The sequence below is a fragment of the Salmo trutta genome, chromosome 33 (genome assembly GCF_901001165.1).
Source record: "Salmo trutta chromosome 33, fSalTru1.1, whole genome shotgun sequence".
Taxonomy (NCBI): domain Eukaryota; kingdom Metazoa; phylum Chordata; class Actinopteri; order Salmoniformes; family Salmonidae; genus Salmo; species Salmo trutta.
In genome coordinates, this window is record NC_042989.1 from 39,365,743 (window position 1) to 39,385,090 (window position 19,348).

At 42.5% G+C, this 19,348-nt stretch overlaps 2 protein-coding genes across 4 annotated transcripts in view; one reads left to right on the forward strand and one right to left on the reverse strand.

Moving 5' to 3' along the window:
• LOC115172974 (lysophosphatidylserine lipase ABHD12) lies at positions 1-12,778 on the reverse strand. The gene is made up of 13 exons (XM_029730907.1): positions 12,434-12,778; positions 11,956-12,077; positions 11,631-11,736; positions 10,162-10,281; positions 9,613-9,643; positions 9,479-9,524; positions 8,980-9,109; positions 8,502-8,539; positions 5,414-5,559; positions 5,083-5,165; positions 1,873-1,951; positions 1,584-1,717; positions 1-291 (listed from the first exon to the last, which is right to left on the reverse strand). Exons 1-13 carry the CDS (start codon positions 12,514-12,516, stop codon positions 240-242), a joined length of 1,170 nt encoding a protein of 389 aa, XP_029586767.1. The 5' UTR covers positions 12,517-12,778; the 3' UTR covers positions 1-239.
• A 4-nt stretch (positions 12,779-12,782) lies between these two features.
• The window catches only part of nin (ninein (GSK3B interacting protein)), a 99,865-nt gene continuing 93,299 nt past the window's right edge, over positions 12,783-19,348 (forward strand). For 2 of the 3 annotated variants that reach the window (XM_029730904.1, XM_029730905.1), the window contains exon 1: positions 13,254-13,561. The gene's annotated coding sequence lies outside the window, so the exon portion shown is untranslated. Of the gene's footprint in view, positions 12,853-13,148; positions 13,562-19,348 lie in introns of those variants that run through there. The other variant, XM_029730903.1, reaches the window with a different exon arrangement.

Here is a 19,348-nt window from a genome sequence, read left to right on the forward strand (position 1 = left end):
TTTGTTGTTCAAACTTTTTAATTGTAATATAATTCATACAGTCACTGACAACTATGAGAGACTAGTGCAATACACAAACTGACACAGAAACATGGACACGGCCCTTGTGAAAGTTTTGAGTGAGGAACAAGGATCTCACAAAGACCATGAACAGGCAATACTGTATGTGTAATTTTTCTGTTCTGGGCGTTTTTTTTTTTTTTTACAGTGGGCAGCTCTTCCCCTAAAATGTCGCCGACTCACCGAACTATCGGTCTATCAATGTTGTTATTCTTGCTTTGTAGAAACCGCCTGTGGAGAAAAGCACATGAAACCCAAATCATTTTCAAGACAGTGAATATCCCTTATTCTGAACTTGACCCCATCGTTGTTAATCTCATATAAACAACTTGTGTGAGACCCAAATGGTGCCTTGTATAGTGCACTACTTTGGACCTGGGTCCATAGGGCTCTTGTTAAAAGTAGTGCACTATCACACTGAGTGTACATAAACTTTAGGAACACCTTCCTAATATTGAGATGCCCCCTATTGTCCTCAGAACAGCCTCAATTTGTCGTGGAATGGACTCTACAAGGTGTCGAAAGCGTTCCACAGGGATGCTGGTCCACGTTGACTCCAATGCTTCCCACAGTTGTGTCCAGTTGGCTGGATGTCCTTTGGGTGATGGACCATTGATGATACACACAGGAAACCCAGCAGCATTGCAGTGCTTGACAAACTCAAACCAGTGCGGCTGGTACCTACTAACACACCCCATTCAAAGGCACTTACAGTAAATCTTTTGTCTTGTCCATTCACCCTCTGAATGGCACACATACACAATCCATGTCTCAAGGCTTAATCCCCTTCATCTACACTGATTTGAAGTGGATTTAACAAGTGACATCAATAAGGGATCATAGCTTTCACCTGGTCAGTCTATGTCATGGAAAGAGCAGGTGTTCCTAATGTTCTGTCCACTCAGTGACTAGGGCGCCATTTGGGACGCACACAGGCCTTGTATTTGTACTTTAATTTTCAGTCAACACAAGTTGTGTCCATTATTGGCAAAGATGGATATATAACTTACCCAACAACACTGGCCAGGTTGGAATGATGGATATATAATTTACCCAACAACACTGGCCAGGTTGGAATGATGGATATATAATTTACCCAACAACACTGGCCAGGTTGGGATTATGGATATTGTCACTTCCTGGCCAGCAGAGGGAGTAATTGTATTAGTTTTGGTCAGGACGTGGCAGAGGGTTTGTGTTTTGTATGTATTTCTACGTTCTGTCTAGTTTAGTTTTTCTATGTTTAGGTTTGGGTGTTGGACTCTCAATTGGAGGCAGGTGTTTCTAGTTGCCTCTGATTGAGAGTCCTATATATAGGTGTGTGTTTGGTTTGGGTTTTTGTGGGTAGTTGTATTTGCACTGCTGTTTGTCTAGCCTGCAAATCTGTTAGCTGTCGTTCTGTTTCTTGTTTTTTCCCCCCGTTACTCACTTTAAATAATAAATTAAAGTATGAGTATTCCGGTACCCGCTGCGCCTTGGTCTTCTCTCCAGTACGACAACTGTGACAGATATATATAACTTACCCAACAATACTGGCCAGGTTGGGATCCAAATAGATATAGTTGTGTGAGTATCCTAAGGATTCACTGTAGGATACCATGAACACCTGGTACTCTGCATCCAGTTGTCTACGGGCTTGAAGTGCAATCTGGTACAGCTGGGAAGACACACACACACACATACATACTAGCTCATTCTACTACAGTATAGTAACAGTGCACACATCAATGTATGGATTGGATTTAAAAACCTCACAACTTTCCCTAAATCACTAAATGTCTTTAACTTCTACAAGATCAGTATGTTACGTACCTTCTGGCCCATGTAAAAAGGAACCACATTGTCATCCTCAGCGTGTAGGAAAAGGATACGAGTGGTCAAGGTCTTTAAACTGCATAAAGCAAACACAATAACCCAACGTCAGTAGTTTTCTAGCTACAGTACGAGATTAGAAGAGTCTAGCTACAGTATGAGATTAGAGGAGTCTAGCTACAGTATGAGATTAGAGGAGTCTAGCTACAGTATGAGATTAGAGGAGTCTAGCTACAGTACGAGATTAGAGGAGTCTAGCTACAGTACGGGATTAGAGGAGTCTAGCTACAGTATGGGATTAGAGGAGTCTAGCTACAGTACGAGATTAGAGGAGTCTAGCTACAGTACGGGATTAGAGGAGTCTAGCTACAGTACGAGATTAGAGGAGTCTAGCTACAGTACGGGATTAGAGGAGTCTAGCTACAGTACGAGATTAGAGGAGTCTAGCTACAGTACGAGTTTAGAGGAGTCTAGCTACAGTACGGGATTAGAGGAGTCTAGCTACAGTATGGGATTAGAGGAGTCTAGCTACAGTACGGGATTAGAGGAGTCTAGCTACAGTATGGGATTAGAGGAGTCTAGCTACAGTACGAGTTTAGAGGAGTCTAGCTACAGTACGGGATTAGAGGAGTCTAGCTACAGTACGAGTTTAGAGGAGTCTAGCTACAGTACGGGATTAGAGGAGTCTAGCTACAGTATGGGATTAGAGGAGTCTAGCTACAGTACGGGATTAGAGGAGTCTAGCTACAGAATGAGATTAGAGGAGTCTAGCTACAGTACGGGATTAGAGGAGTCTAGCTACAGTACGGGATTAGAGGAGTCTAGCTACAGAATGAGATTAGAGGAGTCTAGCTACAGTACGGGATTAGAGGAGTCTAGCTACAGTACGAGATTAGAAGAGTCTAGCTACAGTATGGGATTAGAGGAGTCTAGCTACAGTACGAGATTAGAAGAGTCTAGCTACAGTATGAGATTAGAGGAGTCTAGCTACAGTACGGGATTAGAGGAGTCTAGCTACAGTACGGGTTTGGAAGAGTCTAGCTACAGTATGGGATTAGAGGAGTCTAGCTACAGTACGAGATTAGAGGAGTCTAGCTACAGTACGAGATTAGAGGAGTCTAGCTACAGTACAAGATTAGAGGAGTCTAGCTACAGTATGAGATTAGAGGATTCTAGCTACAGTATGAGATTAGAGGAGTCTAGTTACAGTACGAGATTAGAGGAGTCTAGCTACAGTACGAGATTAGAGGAGTCTAGCTACAGTACAAGATTAGAGGAGTCTAGCAACAGTTCAAGGTTAGAGGAGTCTAGCTACAGTACGAGATTAGAGGATTCTAGCTACAGTACGAGATTAGAGGATTCTAGCTACAGTACGGGATTAGAGGAGTCTAGCTACAGAACAAGATTAGAGGAGTCTAGCTACAGTACGGGATTAGAGGAGTCTAGCTACAGTACGGGATTAGAGGAGTCTAGCTACAGTACGGGATTAGAGGAGTCTAGCTACAGTACGGGATTAGAGGAGTCTAGCTACAGAACAAGATTAGAGGAGTCTAGCTACCAGAGTAGGGTGCATTCCAAATGGCACCCTATTGCCTATAAAGACAAAGGATCTGATCGCGGACTACAAGGTACGGAAGGCCGAGCACGCCCCCATTCACATCGACAGGGCTGCAGTGGAGCGGGTCGAGAGCTTCAAGTTCCTCGGTGTCTACATCACTAAGGACCTATCATGGTCCACACACATCAACACAGTCATGAAGAGGGCACGACAACACCTCTTCCCATTCTGGAGGCTAAAAAAAGATTTGACATGGGACCTCAGATCCTCTAAAAGTGCTACGGCTGCACCATTGAGAGCATCCTGACCGGTTGCATCACCGCTTGGTATGGCAGCTGCTCGCCATCCAACCGCAAGGCGATACAGAGGATAGGGGCCCGAAATCCTTGCCTTCCAGGACCTCTGTACCAGGTGCTGTTAGAGGACTTGCCTAGTTAAATAAAATAAAAAATAAAATCGTCGAAAGGCCCTAAAAACTGTCAAGACTCCAGCCACAGACTGTTCTCTCTGCTACCATACGGCGGTACCGGAGCGCCAAGTCTGGGACCAAAAGGCACCTGAACAGCTTCTACCCCCAAGCCATAATACTTATGAACAGTTCATCTTTTATCTTTTATTTTACCTTTATTTAACCAGGCAAGTCAGTTAAGAACAAATTCTTATTTACAGTGACGGCCTACCCCGGCCATACCCTCCCCTAACCCAGACAACGCTGGGCCAATTGTGCGCCACCCTATGGGACTCCCGATCACGGCCGGTTGTGATACAGCCCGGGATCGAACCAGGGCCTGTAGTGACGCCTCTAACACTGAGATGCAGTGCTTTAGACCGCAGCACAACTCGGGAACCTCAAATGGCTTCCTGGCCTATTTACATTGACCCTACCTTTATTTATCTGAATTTGTTTTTGCACTGACTCTCTTGCACCCACTGGGCTCTATCCACACACTCACACATACTACACTGACACTCCAACACACACTACATACACTAAAACACACAAAACACACATGCATATTGACGCCACAGTAGATGCTTTCACTCTTCCCATAAGCTGCTACTCTGTTTTATTATCTGTCCTGATTGCCTAGTCACTTTTACCCCTATCCACATGTACATACTGTATTACCTCAACTACCTGGTACCCCTGGACTTTGACTCAGTACTGGTACTCCTTGTATATAGCCATGTTATTACCTGGTACCCCTGCACATTGACTCAGTACTGGTACTCCTTGTATATAGCCATGTTATTACCTGGTAACCCTGGACATTGACTCAGTACTGGTACTCCTTGTATATAGCCATGTTATTACCTGGTAACCCTGGACATTGACTCAGTACTGGTACTCCCTGTATATAGCCATGTTATTATTTTTTGTGTTACTATTTACTTTTTTATTTAGCAAATATTTCTCTTACTTTTAACTCTGCATTGTTGTTTTAAGGGCTCCTCAGTATTTCGCTGTAAGGTCTACCTACACCTGCTGTATTTGGCGCATTTGACCAATAACATTTGATTTTATATAGTGCAGTGCACTACCTCTGACCAGAGCCCTATATAGGTCAAAATGTGTGGCACTACACAGTAGTGCACTATGGGACACAGCCATCCTCTACCTGTGTTGTCATGGTAACACAGGCGGTACTTACTTTTCATCGTTAGCGAACACCATGTTGTTGCTTTGCGTAACGTGATGAAGAACGCTCTCAAAACCTGGAAGATACTGATACATCTGAATATAGAAAGGAACAACAATATCAGTTTAGAAATGTTTTGAGCTTAACTAGTCCCAGGGTAGAGCAATATGGGTCAAATATACAGGAAGGAGATGGATAGCTGAATCATTCTTTTGAAACAGGGAAATTAAGCCATCTCTGGGTTTCATAGTGCAATAACACACTGTTACACAAGGCCGCAGGCAGGCAGATAGGCAGACGGACAAGAGTGTGAGAGAGAGAGAGAGAGAGAGAGACACCTCACCATGCTGAGGGGATGGCTGGCTACTTCCTCCTCCATATTGGTGTACGGAGCCTCCAGGATCACACCATCAACAGCATAGCTTGGCTCCAGATCTGCTTGTGTTACGTCCCTCAGATCACGTGCTCTTTCTCTGGCCAACTCCATTGCTGTCAAGCCGAACATGCAAACATGTCATGGCAAACATGGAAACATGTCAAGACGAACATGCAAACATGTCATGGCAAACATGGAAACATTTCATGACAAACATGGAAACATCTCAATACAAACCTGGAAACATTTCAAGACAAACATGTCAAGACAAACATGGAAACATGTCAAGACAAACATTTTTGTCATAGATCCATTATTAATGGTAAGTTCAATCAGTGACTTCTTTAGAGTTACATAATGAACGCTTGAACTGCATGCCCAAAAGTAATGTTTACCCATTAAAGATACAGTCCGGGATCTTAAAGCACAACAAATTTGTAACACACACACACACACACATATATATATATATATATATATATATATATATATATATATATATATATATATATATATATTACACAGTACCAGTTTGGACACACCTACTCTTGCAAAGCTGTCATCAAGGCAAGGGGTGGCTTCTTTGAATAATCTCAAATATAAAATATTTTAGTTACTACACAATTCCATATGTGTTATTTCATAGTTTTGATGTCTTCACTATTATTCTACAATGTAGAAAATAGTAAAAATAAAAGAAAACCCCTGGAATGAGTAGATGTGTCCAAACTTTTGACTGGTACTGTTTATATATATAAATATAAATATATATATATATATATATACGAATTGCAAAACAAAAAGCAGGATGTAAAATTACATCTGAAATGGAGGACGTAGTACACAAAAAAAACAGGGACCCGGTTTGGCTTTTGAGCACCACTATCATAACTACTGGCTGAAATTATACAAAAGTTCCGGAGCATCACTTTAAATTGTTTGGAGCGTGTGTAGAGTACGACTCCCTTCCTTTTATTCTCCCTCAGTCAGCACCTCTACACATTTTTGTAGGGTGTCATGCTTTTTAATAGAGGTTCTATCAGTGGCCCCTGCATAAACTCCAGCTGCATACTGAACATTGAGATTGCGTTGAGGCCAGTCACTGACGTTGGCAGCGCAAACAGACTGTCACGCAGGACCAGTCACTGTCAAGACCAGTCACTATCAGGACCAGTCACTATCAAGACCAGTCACTATCAGGATCAGTCACTATCAAGACCAGTCACTATCAAGACCAGTCACTATCAGGACCAGTCACTATCAGGACCAGTCACTATCAGGATCAGTCACTATCAAGACCAGTCACTATCAAGACCAGTCACTATCAGGATCAGTCACTATCAAGACCAGTCACTATCAGGATCAGTCACTATCAAGACCAGTCACTATCAAGACCAGTCACTATCAGGATCAGTCACTATCAAGACCAGTCACTGTCAAGACCAGTCACTATCAGGACCAGTCACTATCAAGACCAGTCACTATCAGGACCAGTCACTATCAAGACCAGTCACTATCAAGACCAGTCACTATCAAGACCAGTCACTATCAAGACCAGTCACTATCAAGACCAGTCACAATGAAGACCAGTCACTATCAAGACCAGTCACTATCAAGACCAGTCACTATCAAGACCAGTCACTATCAGGATCAGTCACTATCAAGACCAGTCACTATCAGGATCAGTCACTATCAAGACCAGTCACTGTCAAGACCAGTCACTATCAAGACCAGTCACTATCAAGACCAGTCACTATCAAGACCAGTCACTATCAGGACCAGTCACTATCAAGACCAGTCACTGTCAAGACCAGTCACTATCAGGATCAGTCACTATCAAGACCAGTCACTGTCAAGACCAGTCACTATCAGGACCAGTCACTATCAAGACCAGTCACTGTCAAGACCAGTCACTATCAAGACCAGTCACTATCAAGACCAGTCACTATCAAGACCAGTCACTATCAGGACCAGTCACTATCAAGACCAGTCACTGTCAAGACCAGTCACTGATGTTGAAAACAACAGGAAAAATAACAATTGAGTGCACCTCCAAATCAAAAATCTGAAATTGAAAATCATTGTAGCTTTGAAGGTAGATAAATGAACTAGATCAGAAGTGCTCAAATGTCCGGTTCGATATTGTCATTTATCGGCGTAGTAACAAACCCCCCAGCTCGTAACCCAAACTATTCACAGCCCGTCTTGTTGGCAAAGAGAAATAAAAAAACAGTTTTAAACCTAATTTCCTGCAGTTTTTTTTTTGTGTTTTTTTTGTTGACGGTATTGACCTCCGTTCTGGGTCCGGCCCATGGTCCACCTATTGAGGTATGACTGAACTAACTAAACCTTTATCAGAGTCCGCTCACTTTGATCTGAACACTTCTGACTTTGTTCATCACCACTGACAAATTATATGTCCGATTCTCCACACTTTTCCCTGTCATGGATTTAAAAACATATTTGATTGGTGTAGGAACTGTCTGGAGCTGGTGTAGGAACTGGTGTAGGAACTGTCTGGAGCTGGTGTAGGAGCTGTCTGGAACTGGTGTAGGAACTGTCTGGAGCTGGTGTAGGAACTGTCTGGAGCTGGTGTAGGAACTGTCTGGAACTGGTGTAGGAACTGTCTGGAGCTGGTGTAGGAACTGTCTGGAACTGGTGTAGGAACTGTCTGGAGCTGGTGTAGGAACTGTCTGGAACTGGTGTAGGAACTGTCTGGAGCTGGTGTAGGAGCTGGTGTAGGAACTGGTGTAGGAACTGTCTGGAACTGGTGTAGGAACTGTCTGGAACTGGTGTAGGAACTGTCTGGAGCTGGTGTAGGAGCTGGTGTAGGAACTGGTGTAGGAACTGTCTGGAACTGGTGTAGGAACTGTCTGGAACTGGTGTAGGAACTGGTGTAGGAACTGTCTGGAGCTGGTGCAGGAGCTGGTGTAGGAACTGTCTGGAACTGGTGTAGGAACTGTATGGAACTGGTGTAGGAACTGTCTGGAACTGGTGTAGGAACTGGTGTAGGAACTGGTGTAGGAACTGTCTGGAACTGGAGGGAGTAACTCACCCTGTTCCTGTATCTTTACAGCAGCGTTGGTGGCCACCCTGCGGAGACAGTTCACACATCTTCATTTTGGGGAAAAGAGTCTAGAATGAAACCCAGGGTGAATCCCAAATTGACCGCTAAGCCTTAAACCCTCTGCACTTGTGGAGATCTTAAGATAATTTTGATTAGTATAACCAATGGTGGACCTTCCACCTAGCCTATCAGAGGGCAGGGTGGAGATACTACCAGATAGGTTAAACCTGTCAAATACTCTCAGAGCTCCACAAATACGTAAGTCTTAGGAGTCCATTTCAGATGCTTCTACACCTGCATTGCTTGCTGTTTGGTGTTTTAGGTTGGGTTTCTTTACAGCACTTTGTGACATCAGATGATGTAAGAAGGGCTTAATAAATACATTTGATTGATTGATTGATATTGGGCCCAAATGTTTCAACAAGAACAAAAACAAAAAAAACGCAAAATACCAGGAGATACTCACCCAGTGCCCAAGGAATGTCCCCACAGACAGACCTGGCTGGTCCTGCTGCGTGTCTTTACCCACTGGTACAGATAGAGGGCGTCAGAGGTCATCCCAACCTCACTGGGTTCCCCACTGGAATCTCCATAACCTGAGGGGAGGCAAGGTGACAAAAGAAGACCTTTGATTCATGATGTCACTATGGCTGCTTTCACCCAGGGTAGACTATATTTCCACTCTGCTACCATGACAACAAATCTGATGCAAAAAAAAAAAAGATGTAATGAATTGCAAAATATTAAATATATTTACCTCTGCTCTCCAAACGTCTAAGAGAGCAATACTACGTTAACTACATGAAGTCCTATTTTCGTTTTGAATTAATGAATTCATAAATGAATGAATTTTTATTTACATGTCAAATCGCCATACATTACGGGATTATTTGACACATCTGAGTTTTTGTAATGGTCAGGGAAATATGACAATATGTGTATATAAATTTTTTATTTGTGCTTACCTCTGTAGTCCAGTGACAGTACATGATACCCTGCTGCACTTAGGATCTAGAAAATAGACAGGCTTGGTTAGGACATCCTTATTTTAACCAATAGTCCAAAATCCATTATTTCAGACTAGAACAACATACAGTACCTTCACAAGTTCCACTCTGTGGTTTATGGCCCTTTGGACATGACAGGACAGTTTGAGAGTTTAGTAACATAAAACAAAACAAAAAAAAGCTCCTTCTCATTCATTGAAACAACACTAGGATGACTATGGTATATCTGTGGAACAAACCAAGGAATGTCACTGATTTACTTAATCTCAGGAACTAAGAATCAAACAAGTGACTACTGGGATGTATTCATCAGGCACAAAATGGAAGAAAACGTACTGAAACAGAGAACCTGTTCTTATTTTCCAAAAGGAACACTAATTTTCTATTTCCAAAACATTTTACCATAGTGTTCCCTAATGAACATGACCCTGATGATGTAATAATACCCACTGGACTTCATTAGGTGTGTCTACCATGATGTGCATCCCAAATGGCTCCCTATTCCGTATATAGTACACTACTTTTGACCAAGGCCCATACCTCCCTCACCCATAGGGCTCTGGTCGAATGTAGTGCACTATATAGGGAATAAGGTTCCATTTAGGATACACACAGGGTCTCGACCCCAACACTAGACCCACCTGGAGCCCACGTTGCCGTGGAGATAGATGATAACAGGAGAACCATCTCCCAGAGTCTCACTGTACCACTCAGGGCCGGCCCCCTGGGCCTTCTCCCATTGGCTGTCGGGAACCGTATGCCTAAGAGACACAGACAACACAAACAAACAGTGCAGAGTGAAGTTACTTAAGTTACTTTTTACACTTAAGTAACCACAACTAAGCCCAAAAACAGATTGTATTTGAAAATAACATTAATTTCATAGCTTGATTGCACTGAGACACAATCACATACACTATATATACAAAAGTATCTGGACACCCCTTCAAATGTGGCTATTTCAGCCACACCCATTGCTGACAGGTGTATCAAATCGAGCACACAGCCATCCAATCTCCATAGACAAACATTGGCAGTAGAATGGTCCCTACTGAAGAGATCAGTGACCTTCGAAGTGGCACCATCATAGGATGCCACCTTTCCAACAAGTCAGTTCTTCAAATTTCTGCCCTGCTAGAGCTGCCCTGGTCAATTGTAAGTGCTGTTATTATGAAGTGGCAACGTTTAGGAGCAACAACGGCTCAGCTGGGAAGTGGTAGGCCACACAAGCTCACAAAACGGGACCGCCGAGTGCTGAATCGCGTAGTGTGTAAAAACAGTTTGTCCTCGATTGCAACACTCACTACTGAGTTCCAAACTGCCTCTGGAAAGCAGAATCAATGAGTTAACTTGCTGAAATATTCTGAAATAACTGTTTGTTTTTTTAGAAAGAAAAGCTTCAAATGGACATGGTCTAATTGACAAAACAAACAAAAACACATATTGAAGTTTAGTTTTCTTAATGAACCTGAAAATCAGTCGATATTTTGGGTTGTTTATCAAAATTAGCTGGCTAACTCCTTGATAATGTTTTGTAGTATACCCGTCTGCAATGATTGAAAAACACTTGACTGGTGAAAACAACAATGGGGGCCCCTCTGGGCCCTGGTCAAAAGTGGTGCACTATGTAGGGAATAGGCTACCATTTTGGGGTCAAAAGTGGTGCACTATGTAGGGAATAGGGTGCCATTTTGGGGTCAAAAGTGGTGCACTATGTAGGGAATAGGGTGCCATTTTGGGGTCAAAAGTGGTGCACTATGTAGGGAATAGGGTGCCGTTTTGGGGTCAAAAGTGGTGCACTATGTAGGGAATAGGGTGCCATTTTGGGGTCAAAAGTAGTGCGCTATGTAGGGAATAGGCTACCATTTTGGGGTCAAAAGTAGTGCGCTATGTAGGGAATAGGCTACCATTTTGGGGTCAAAAGTAGTGCACTATGTAGGGAATAGGGTGCCATTTTGGGGTCAAAAGTAGTGCACTATGTAGGGAATACGGTGCCATTTTGGGGTCAAAAGTAGTGCACTATGTAGGGAATAGGGTGCCATTTTGGGGTCAAAAGTAGTGCACTATGTAGGGAATAGGGTGCCATTTTGAGACGTATCCACTGACTTACCATACACCCAGTGAGATCCCCTCCTCTGGAATGAGGTAGAAGTTTAGAGTGTGGTTCAGGGAGAGCTCTGCTGGATTGGTCAGGTCCACAAGGTACGGAAACCTTACTGATCACAGATTTCAAAACAAAAGGAAGTTATCAGTCTTTATTCAGTTCCTACCTGTCTGATCATTCCATGCAATAATATTACAGAACACATAGTAGTTTGCTGTATGTAAAGTCAATATGGTGTACAGCGTAGGCAGAGGCAACATTCAATGATGTCATTTCCTCTTTTTACACCATGTGAGTTTTCAATAGGGTCAGACTGAACTCCACTACTTACACCAGTGAGAAAAGACAACGTGGCCTAGTATCCACGGAAACAGGCAGAGAATGACAGGCAGAGAGATGTAGACGATACACTGCAGAAAGATCGCCTTCTTCAGTATGGATAACCCCGGAGAACTGTAACATAAGAAAACTTTATTGTCCAAAATGGACATTTATCTTTGGAGCTCTGGCTTTCATTCACTGAAACTTATGTAGGTAGAATGATGCCCGTTGAAAATGGTGTGAACATGCAAGAGAGGCCTTATAACAGGGCAAAACAATAGTAACCTAGTGCTGTGTATTATAACAACTTTACAATACATTACACGTCTATATACTCATAGATTATACACTGGTAGGCTATGACATGTTAGTCCACCAGACGGCTGTCTCTCTCTGCAATTGACCCTGGGGACAAGGTGACAACACTGAAACAAGTGAAAATACAGTCTTAGAGGCTGGCTTCTGAGCATGAAGGCTACAGTACTTACCACTGTGACCGTTCACTTGTAACAGTATTCAGTTTGCAGTAAGACTTCTTATTTTCAGACCCAGGGGTTTCCTTGCTGTCCATGGTCTTAGTTTCGTTTTCTGTATCAACTGTTTCCCTAATTTTGAAGGGGAAACTAAACTGCAGAGATTTTACTGACAGAAATAGTCGAGAGATTATAGTAGGTTTACTTCCTGGTGACAGCAAGGCTTGGGAAATATGAGGTGAAGGGTTGTCTCTGTGTAATAGGAAGCTGATTGGCTGAAAAGGCTAATAAACGTCAACATGTTGATTAGGCTTCACACACACACACACACACACACACACACACACACACACACACACACACATGGATATGCGTTTTGTTTGACAACAACAGGCTACAGAGGAGAGGGAAATCAAGAGCCCTAATAATTATAGGTAAAATAAAGAGAATTACAGCTATTCACTGTCTTTAACCTATATTACACTGTTTAGTTTACACTCATACCAAAGCTAAAGCAACTTACTGTTTAAGTTTTCAATGTTATGAAGGCATGTTTTATATAAAATGTAGCCCTATTTAGGCTATTCAATTATTTGCAAAGTTTGGTATGTGTCTATATATATATATTTTTTTAAACCATAACAACAACAAAAAATATGTGATTCCCTCGTTTCATATTAAACACATACTTCTAAACAGATGAATTGTTGCCTTCCTTGCCTGTGAAAAGGGTCTGAGGGCCTTGAAGAGGAATTTCACCTCCGGTGGACGCGGCGCGTCAGTGACTTCATCCGTGCGACTCCGGAGCGTTTCACTGCGTCACCACCCCTTCCTCTCCGAGGAGCTTTTCAAAATCCTACAGGAGAGATGCAGCTGACTCGGAAGGTCTTTTAGCCTGCTGAACGAGAACAAACCGTTCGACAACAGAAGTATAACATATACTAGGTTACCTGGGTTACGCTAGCCTCGAATAAGGAGTTTAATCAATACGTTTCGGAAGGGTTTATTTGAGAGAAAATCAAAAACCTTTATTTTTATTTTTAATGGAAGGACGGACGGTTCTGAAACTTCCGTAACGGTCTCCCTAAAACTCGCCCAGAGAAGAGGGGATAGGCAGCCGTCGACTCAGTGGAGTTTCTGTGGGTAAGTTTGTAGCCATTGTAAAAATAAAATAAAATAAATAATAGTATGTAAATTCACCTGGATTGCCTGTGGACTATAATGATCACAAAAGGCTGATAAAGAGAGACAGTCTAGTTTAGCTTCTGTAGCCTGTCGAACCCCCCCCCCCCCCCGCCGACCACATTTCAACTTGTCCCTGATTCACTTTTTCTTTCTTCAAAACACTTTTCTTTACCTCGGCTGGACATTGACGTTGTTTTGTGATGATGATGAGGATGCTTTGAGACAGTTCCATATTATTAATAACACATTTGACAAGAGCCTCCAGTTAAGTGCCACGTTACAATGTATCTATTTTACAATCACGTTGCTACAACGTAACAAGCAGAATAAATAGCCTGATCTGGTTGCAACACGTTGATTAAACGGAATCCGTGCATGGGTTAATAGACTAGGAGTTCTTTGTCCCTAGCTGGCTGCCCAGGGAAAAGTAAAGTAGTCTTTGTATTTGTCAGATTAGTAATATTACTGTTAGATAAGTAGTATTTAGCTTCATCCTGTAATCTCGTCTTTATGATGACAATCTTATATCGGTGCATGGCCATTGCTAATAAATACGTTTTTGTTTTGTAAACATTCCCAGCACAGTTTAACATTCAGGTGAAAGTGCTGTAAATGTATTAAACAAAATGTCATTTCTTACTTTAAAAAAAAAACCTGGGAATCATGACATTATGGTGTTTGATTATGGTGTTTGATGTTATGCATGTTTTGCGTGTACTGGCGTTGTACTGATGACTTGTTGCACCTGTTGTGATGTACCTTTTCACTCAACAGACAGATGTTGTTTAGTCAAGACTGTAAATCATTAACATTTAAATATTACTGGTAGACCCTTTTTATCAGATATATGGACACATTTCTACTCGGTTACGTCGAAAAACAATAGCACATGGTTAAATACGTGGATGTGCAAATGTTATATACTGTCACAAATGGCACCCTTTTCACTATGTATGTAGTGCACTACTTTTGACCAGAGTCAAAAGTAGTGCACTATATAGGGAATATGGTGCCATTTTGGACACTGTTTTTATTGTCTGGCATGATGATTCTGAATCATCACAGGGATCTCTGGTAGTGAGTAGATCAGTCAGTAGATCAGTCAGTCAGTAGATCAGTCAGTCAGTAGATCAGCCAGTCAGTAGATCAGCCAGTAGATCAGTCAGTCAGTAGATCAGTCAGTCAGTAGATCAGTCAGTCAGTAGATCAGTCAGTCAGTAGATCAGTCAGTAGATCAGTCAGTCAGTAGATCAGCCAGTTAGTAGATCAGTCAGTCAGTAGATCAGCCAGTAGATCAGTCAGTCAGTAGATCAGCCAGTAGATCAGTCAGTAGATCAGTCAGTCAGTAGATCAGTCAGTCAGTAGTTCAGTCAGTCAGTAGATCAGTCAGTAGATCAGTCAGTCAGTAGATCAGCCAGTAGATCAGTCAGTAGATCAGTCAGTCAGTAGTTCAGTCAGTCAGTAGATCAGTCAGTAGATCAGTCAGTCAGTAGATCAGTCAGTAGATCAGTCAGTAGATCAGTCAGTAGATCGGTCAGTAGATCAGCCAGTAGATCAGTCAGTAGATCAGTCAGTAGATCAGTCAGTAGATCAGTCAGTAGATCAGTCAGTAGATCAGTCAGTCAGTAGATCAGTCAGTAGATCAGTCAGTAGATCAGTCAGTAGATCAGTCAGTCAGTAGATCAGTCAGTAGATCAGCCAGTAGATCAGTCAGTAGATCAGTCAGTAGATCAGTCAGTCAGTAGATCAGTCAGTCAGTAGATCAGTCAGTAGATCAGTCAGTAGATCAGTCAGTAGATCAGTCAGTCAGTAGATCAGCCAGTTAGTAGATCAGTCAGTCAGTAGATCAGCCAGTAGATCAGTCAGTCAGTAGATCAGCCAGTAGATCAGTCAGTAGATCAGTCAGTCAGTAGATCAGTCAGTCAGTCAGTAGTTCAGTCAGTCAGTAGATCAGTCAGTAGATCAGTCAGTCAGTAGATCAGTCAGTAGATCAGTCAGTAGATCAGTCAGTAGATCGGTCAGTAGATCAGCCAGTAGATCAGTCAGTAGATCAGTCAGTAGATCAGTCAGTAGATCAGTCAGTAGATCAGTCAGTAGATCAGTCAGTAGATCAGTCAGTCAGTAGATCAGTCAGTCAGTAGATCAGTCAGTAGATCAGTCAGTAGATCAGTCAGTAGATCAGTCAGTAGATCAGTCAGTCAGTAGATCAGTCAGTAGATCAGCCAGTAGATCAGTCAGTAGATCAGTCAGTAGATCAGTCAGTCAGTAGATCAGTCAGTCAGTAGATCAGTCAGTAGATCAGTCAGTAGATCAGTCAGTAGATCAGCCAGTAGATCAGTCAGTAGATCAGTCAGTCAGTAGATCAGCCAGTCAGTAGATCAGTCAGTAGATCAGTCAGTAGATCAGTCAGTCAGTAGATCAGTCAGTCAGTAGATCAGTCAGTCAGTAGATCAGTCAGTAGATCAGTAGATCAGTCAGTAGATCAGTCAGTCAGTAGATCAGTCAGTAGATCAGTCAGTAGATCAGTCAGTAGATCAGTCAGTCAGTAGATCAGTCAGTAGATCAGTCAGTAGATCAGTCAGTAGATCAGCCAGTAGATCAGTCAGTAGATCAGTCAGTCAGTAGATCAGTCAGTCAGTAGATCAGTCAGTAGATCAGTCAGTAGATCAGTAGATCAGTCAGTAGATCAGTAGATCAGTCAGTCAGTAGATCAGTAGATCAGTCAGTCAGTAGATCAGTCAGTAGATCAGTCAGTCAGTAGATCAGTCAGTAGATCAGTAGATCAGTCAGTAGATCAGTAGATCAGTCAGTAGATCAGTAGATCAGTCAGTAGATCAGTAGATCAGTAGATCAGTCAGTCAGTAGATCAGTAGATCAGTCAGTAGATCAGTAGATCAGTAGATCAGTCAGTCAGTAGATCAGTAGATCAGTCAGTAGATCAGTAGATCAGTAGATCAGTCAGTAGATCAGTAGATCAGTAGATCAGTCAGTAGATCAGTAGATCAGTCAGTAGATCAGTCAGTCAGTAGATCAGTCAGTAGATCAGTCAGCAGATCAGTCAGTAGATCAGTCAGTAGATCAGTCAGTAGATCAGCCAGTAGATCAGTCAGTAGATCAGTCAGCAGATCAGTCAGTAGATCAGTCAGTAGATCAGTCAGTAGATCAGCCAGTAGATCAGTCAGTAGATCAGCCAGTAGATCAGTCAGTAGATCAGTCAGTCAGTAGATCAGTCAGTAGATCAGTCAGTAGATCAGTCAGTAGATCAGTCAGTCAGTAGATCAGTCAGTAGATCAGTCAGTTAGTAGATCAGTCAGTCAGTAGATCAGTCAGTAGATCAGTCAGTAGATCAGTCAGTCAGTAGATCAGTCAGTCAGTAGATCAGTCAGTCAGTAGATCAGTCAGTAGATCAGTCAGTCAGTAGATCAGTTAGTCAGTATATCAGTCAGTAGATCAGTCAGTAGATCAGTCAGTCAGTAGATCAGTCAGTCAGTAGATCAGTAAGTAGATCAGTCAGTCAGTAGATCAGTCAGTCAGTAGATCAGTCAGTAGATCAGTCAGTAGATCAGTCAGTAGATCAGTCAGTAGATCAGTCAGTAGTTCAGTCAGTCAGTAGATCAGTCAGTAGATCAGCCAGTCAGTAGATCAGTCAGTAGATCGGTCAGTAGATCAGTCAGTAGATCAGTCAGTAGATCGGTCAGTAGATCAGTCAGTAGATCAGTCAGTAGATCAGTCAGTAGATCAGTCAGTAGATCAGTCAGTCAGTAGATCAGTCAGTAGATCCGTCAGTCAGTAGATCAGTCAGTAGATCAGTAGATCAGTCAGTCAGTAGATCATTCAGTAGATCAGTCAGTAGATCAGTCAGTAGATCAGTCAGTAGATCAGCCAGTAGATCAGTCAGTAGATCAGTCAGTAGATCAGTAGATCAGTCAGTCAGTAGATCAGTCAGTAGATCAGCCAGTAGATCAGTCAGTAGATCAGTCAGTAGATCAGTCAGTCAGTAGATCAGTCAGTAGATCAGTCAGTAGATCAGTCAGTCAGTAGATCAGTCAGTAGATCAGTCAGTCAGTAGATCAGTCAGTCAGTAGATCAGTCAGTCAGTAGATCAGTCAGTAGATCAGTCAGTAGATCAGTCAGTAGATCAGTCAGTAGATCAGTCAGTCAGTAGATCAGTCAGTAGATCAGTCAGTAGATCAGTTAGTAGATCAGTCAGTAGATCAGTCAGTCAGTAGATCAGTCAGTAGATCAGTCAGTAGATCAGTCAGTAGATCAGTAGATCAGTCAGTAGATCAGTCAGTCAGTAGATTGATCAGTCAGTAGATCAGTCAGTAGATCAGTCAGTAGATCAGTCAGTAGATCAGTCAGTCAGTAGATCAGTCAGTCAGTAGATCAGTCAGTCAGTAGATCAGTCAGTAGATCAGTCAGTAGATCAGTCAGTAGATCAGTAGATCAGTCAGTCAGTAGATCAGTAGATCAGTCAGTCAGTAGATCAGTCAGTAGATCAGTCAGTCAGTAGATCAGTCAGTCAGTAGATCAGTCAGTAGATCAGTCAGTCAGTAGATCAGTCAGTAGATCAGTAGATCAGTCAGTAGATCAGTAGATCAGTCAGTAGATCAGTAGATCAGTAGATCAGTCAGTCAGTAGATCAGTAGATCAGTCAGTAGATCAGTAGATCAGTAGATCAGTCAGTCAGTAGATCAGTAGATCAGTCAGTAGATCAGTAGATCAGTAGGTCAGTCAGTCAGTAGATCAGTAGATCAGTCAGTAGATCAGTCAGTCAGTAGATCAGTAGATCAGTCAGTAGATCAGTCAGTCAGTAGATCAGTCAGTAGATCAGTCAGTAGATCAGTCAGCAGATCAGTCAGTAGATCAGTCAGTAGATCAGTCAGTAGATCAGTCAGTAGATCAGCCAGTAGATCAGTCAGTAGATCAGTCAGTAGATCAGTCAGTAGATCAGTCAGTCAGTAGATCAGTCAGTAGATCAGTCAGTAGATCAGTTAGTAGATCAGTCAGTAGATCAGTCAGTAGATCAGTCAGTAGATCAGTCAGTAGATCAGTCAGTCAGTAGATCAGTCAGTAGATCAGTCAGTCAGTAGATCAGTCAGTCAGTAGATCAGTCAGCAGATCAGTCAGTCAGTAGATCAGTCAGTAGATCAGTCAGTCAGTAGATCAGTCAGTAGATCAGTCAGTCAGTAGATCAGTCAGTAGATCAGTCAGTCAGTAGATCAGTCAGTCAGTAGATCAGTCAGTCAGCAGATCAGTCAGTCAGTAGATCAGTCAGTAGATCAGCCAGCTAGTAGATCAGTCAGTAGATCAGCCAGTCAGTAGCTCAGTCAGTAGATCAGTCAGTAGATCAGTCAGTCAGTAGATCAGTCAGTAGATCAGTCAGTAGATCAGTCAGTCAGTAGATCAGTCAGTAGATCAGTCAGTCAGTAGATCAGTCAGTAGCTCAGTCAGTAGATCAGTCAGTAGATCAGTCAGTCAGTAGATCAGTCAGTCAGTAGATCAGTCAGTAGATCAGTCAGTAGATCAGCCAGTAGATCAGTCAGTAGATCAGTCAGTAGATCAGTCAGTAGATCAGTCAGTAGCTCAGCCAGTAGATCAGCCAGTCAGTAGATCAGTCAGTAGATCAGTCAGTCAGTAGATCAGTCAGCAGATCAGTCAGTCAGTAGATCAGTCAGTAGATCAGTCAGTAGATCAGTCAGTAGATCAGCCAGTCAGTAGATCAGTCAGTAGATCAGTCAGTCA

Bases quoted from the DNA above. Each gene is read 5' to 3' on its own strand.
- LOC115172974 (XM_029730907.1), bottom strand. From the start codon at position 12,516: ATGGACAGCAAGGAAACCCCTGGGTCTGAAAATAAGAAGTCTTACTGC. The intron at 5,560-8,501 runs GTGAGTTACTCC...TCGGCTTGACAG, and splicing joins TGTAAAGATACAGGAACAGG to CAATGGAGTTGGCCAGAGAA. The intron at 292-1,583 runs GTAAGTTATATA...TTTTCTCCACAG, and splicing joins AACCTGGCCAGTATTGTTGG to GCGGTTTCTACAAAGCAAGA.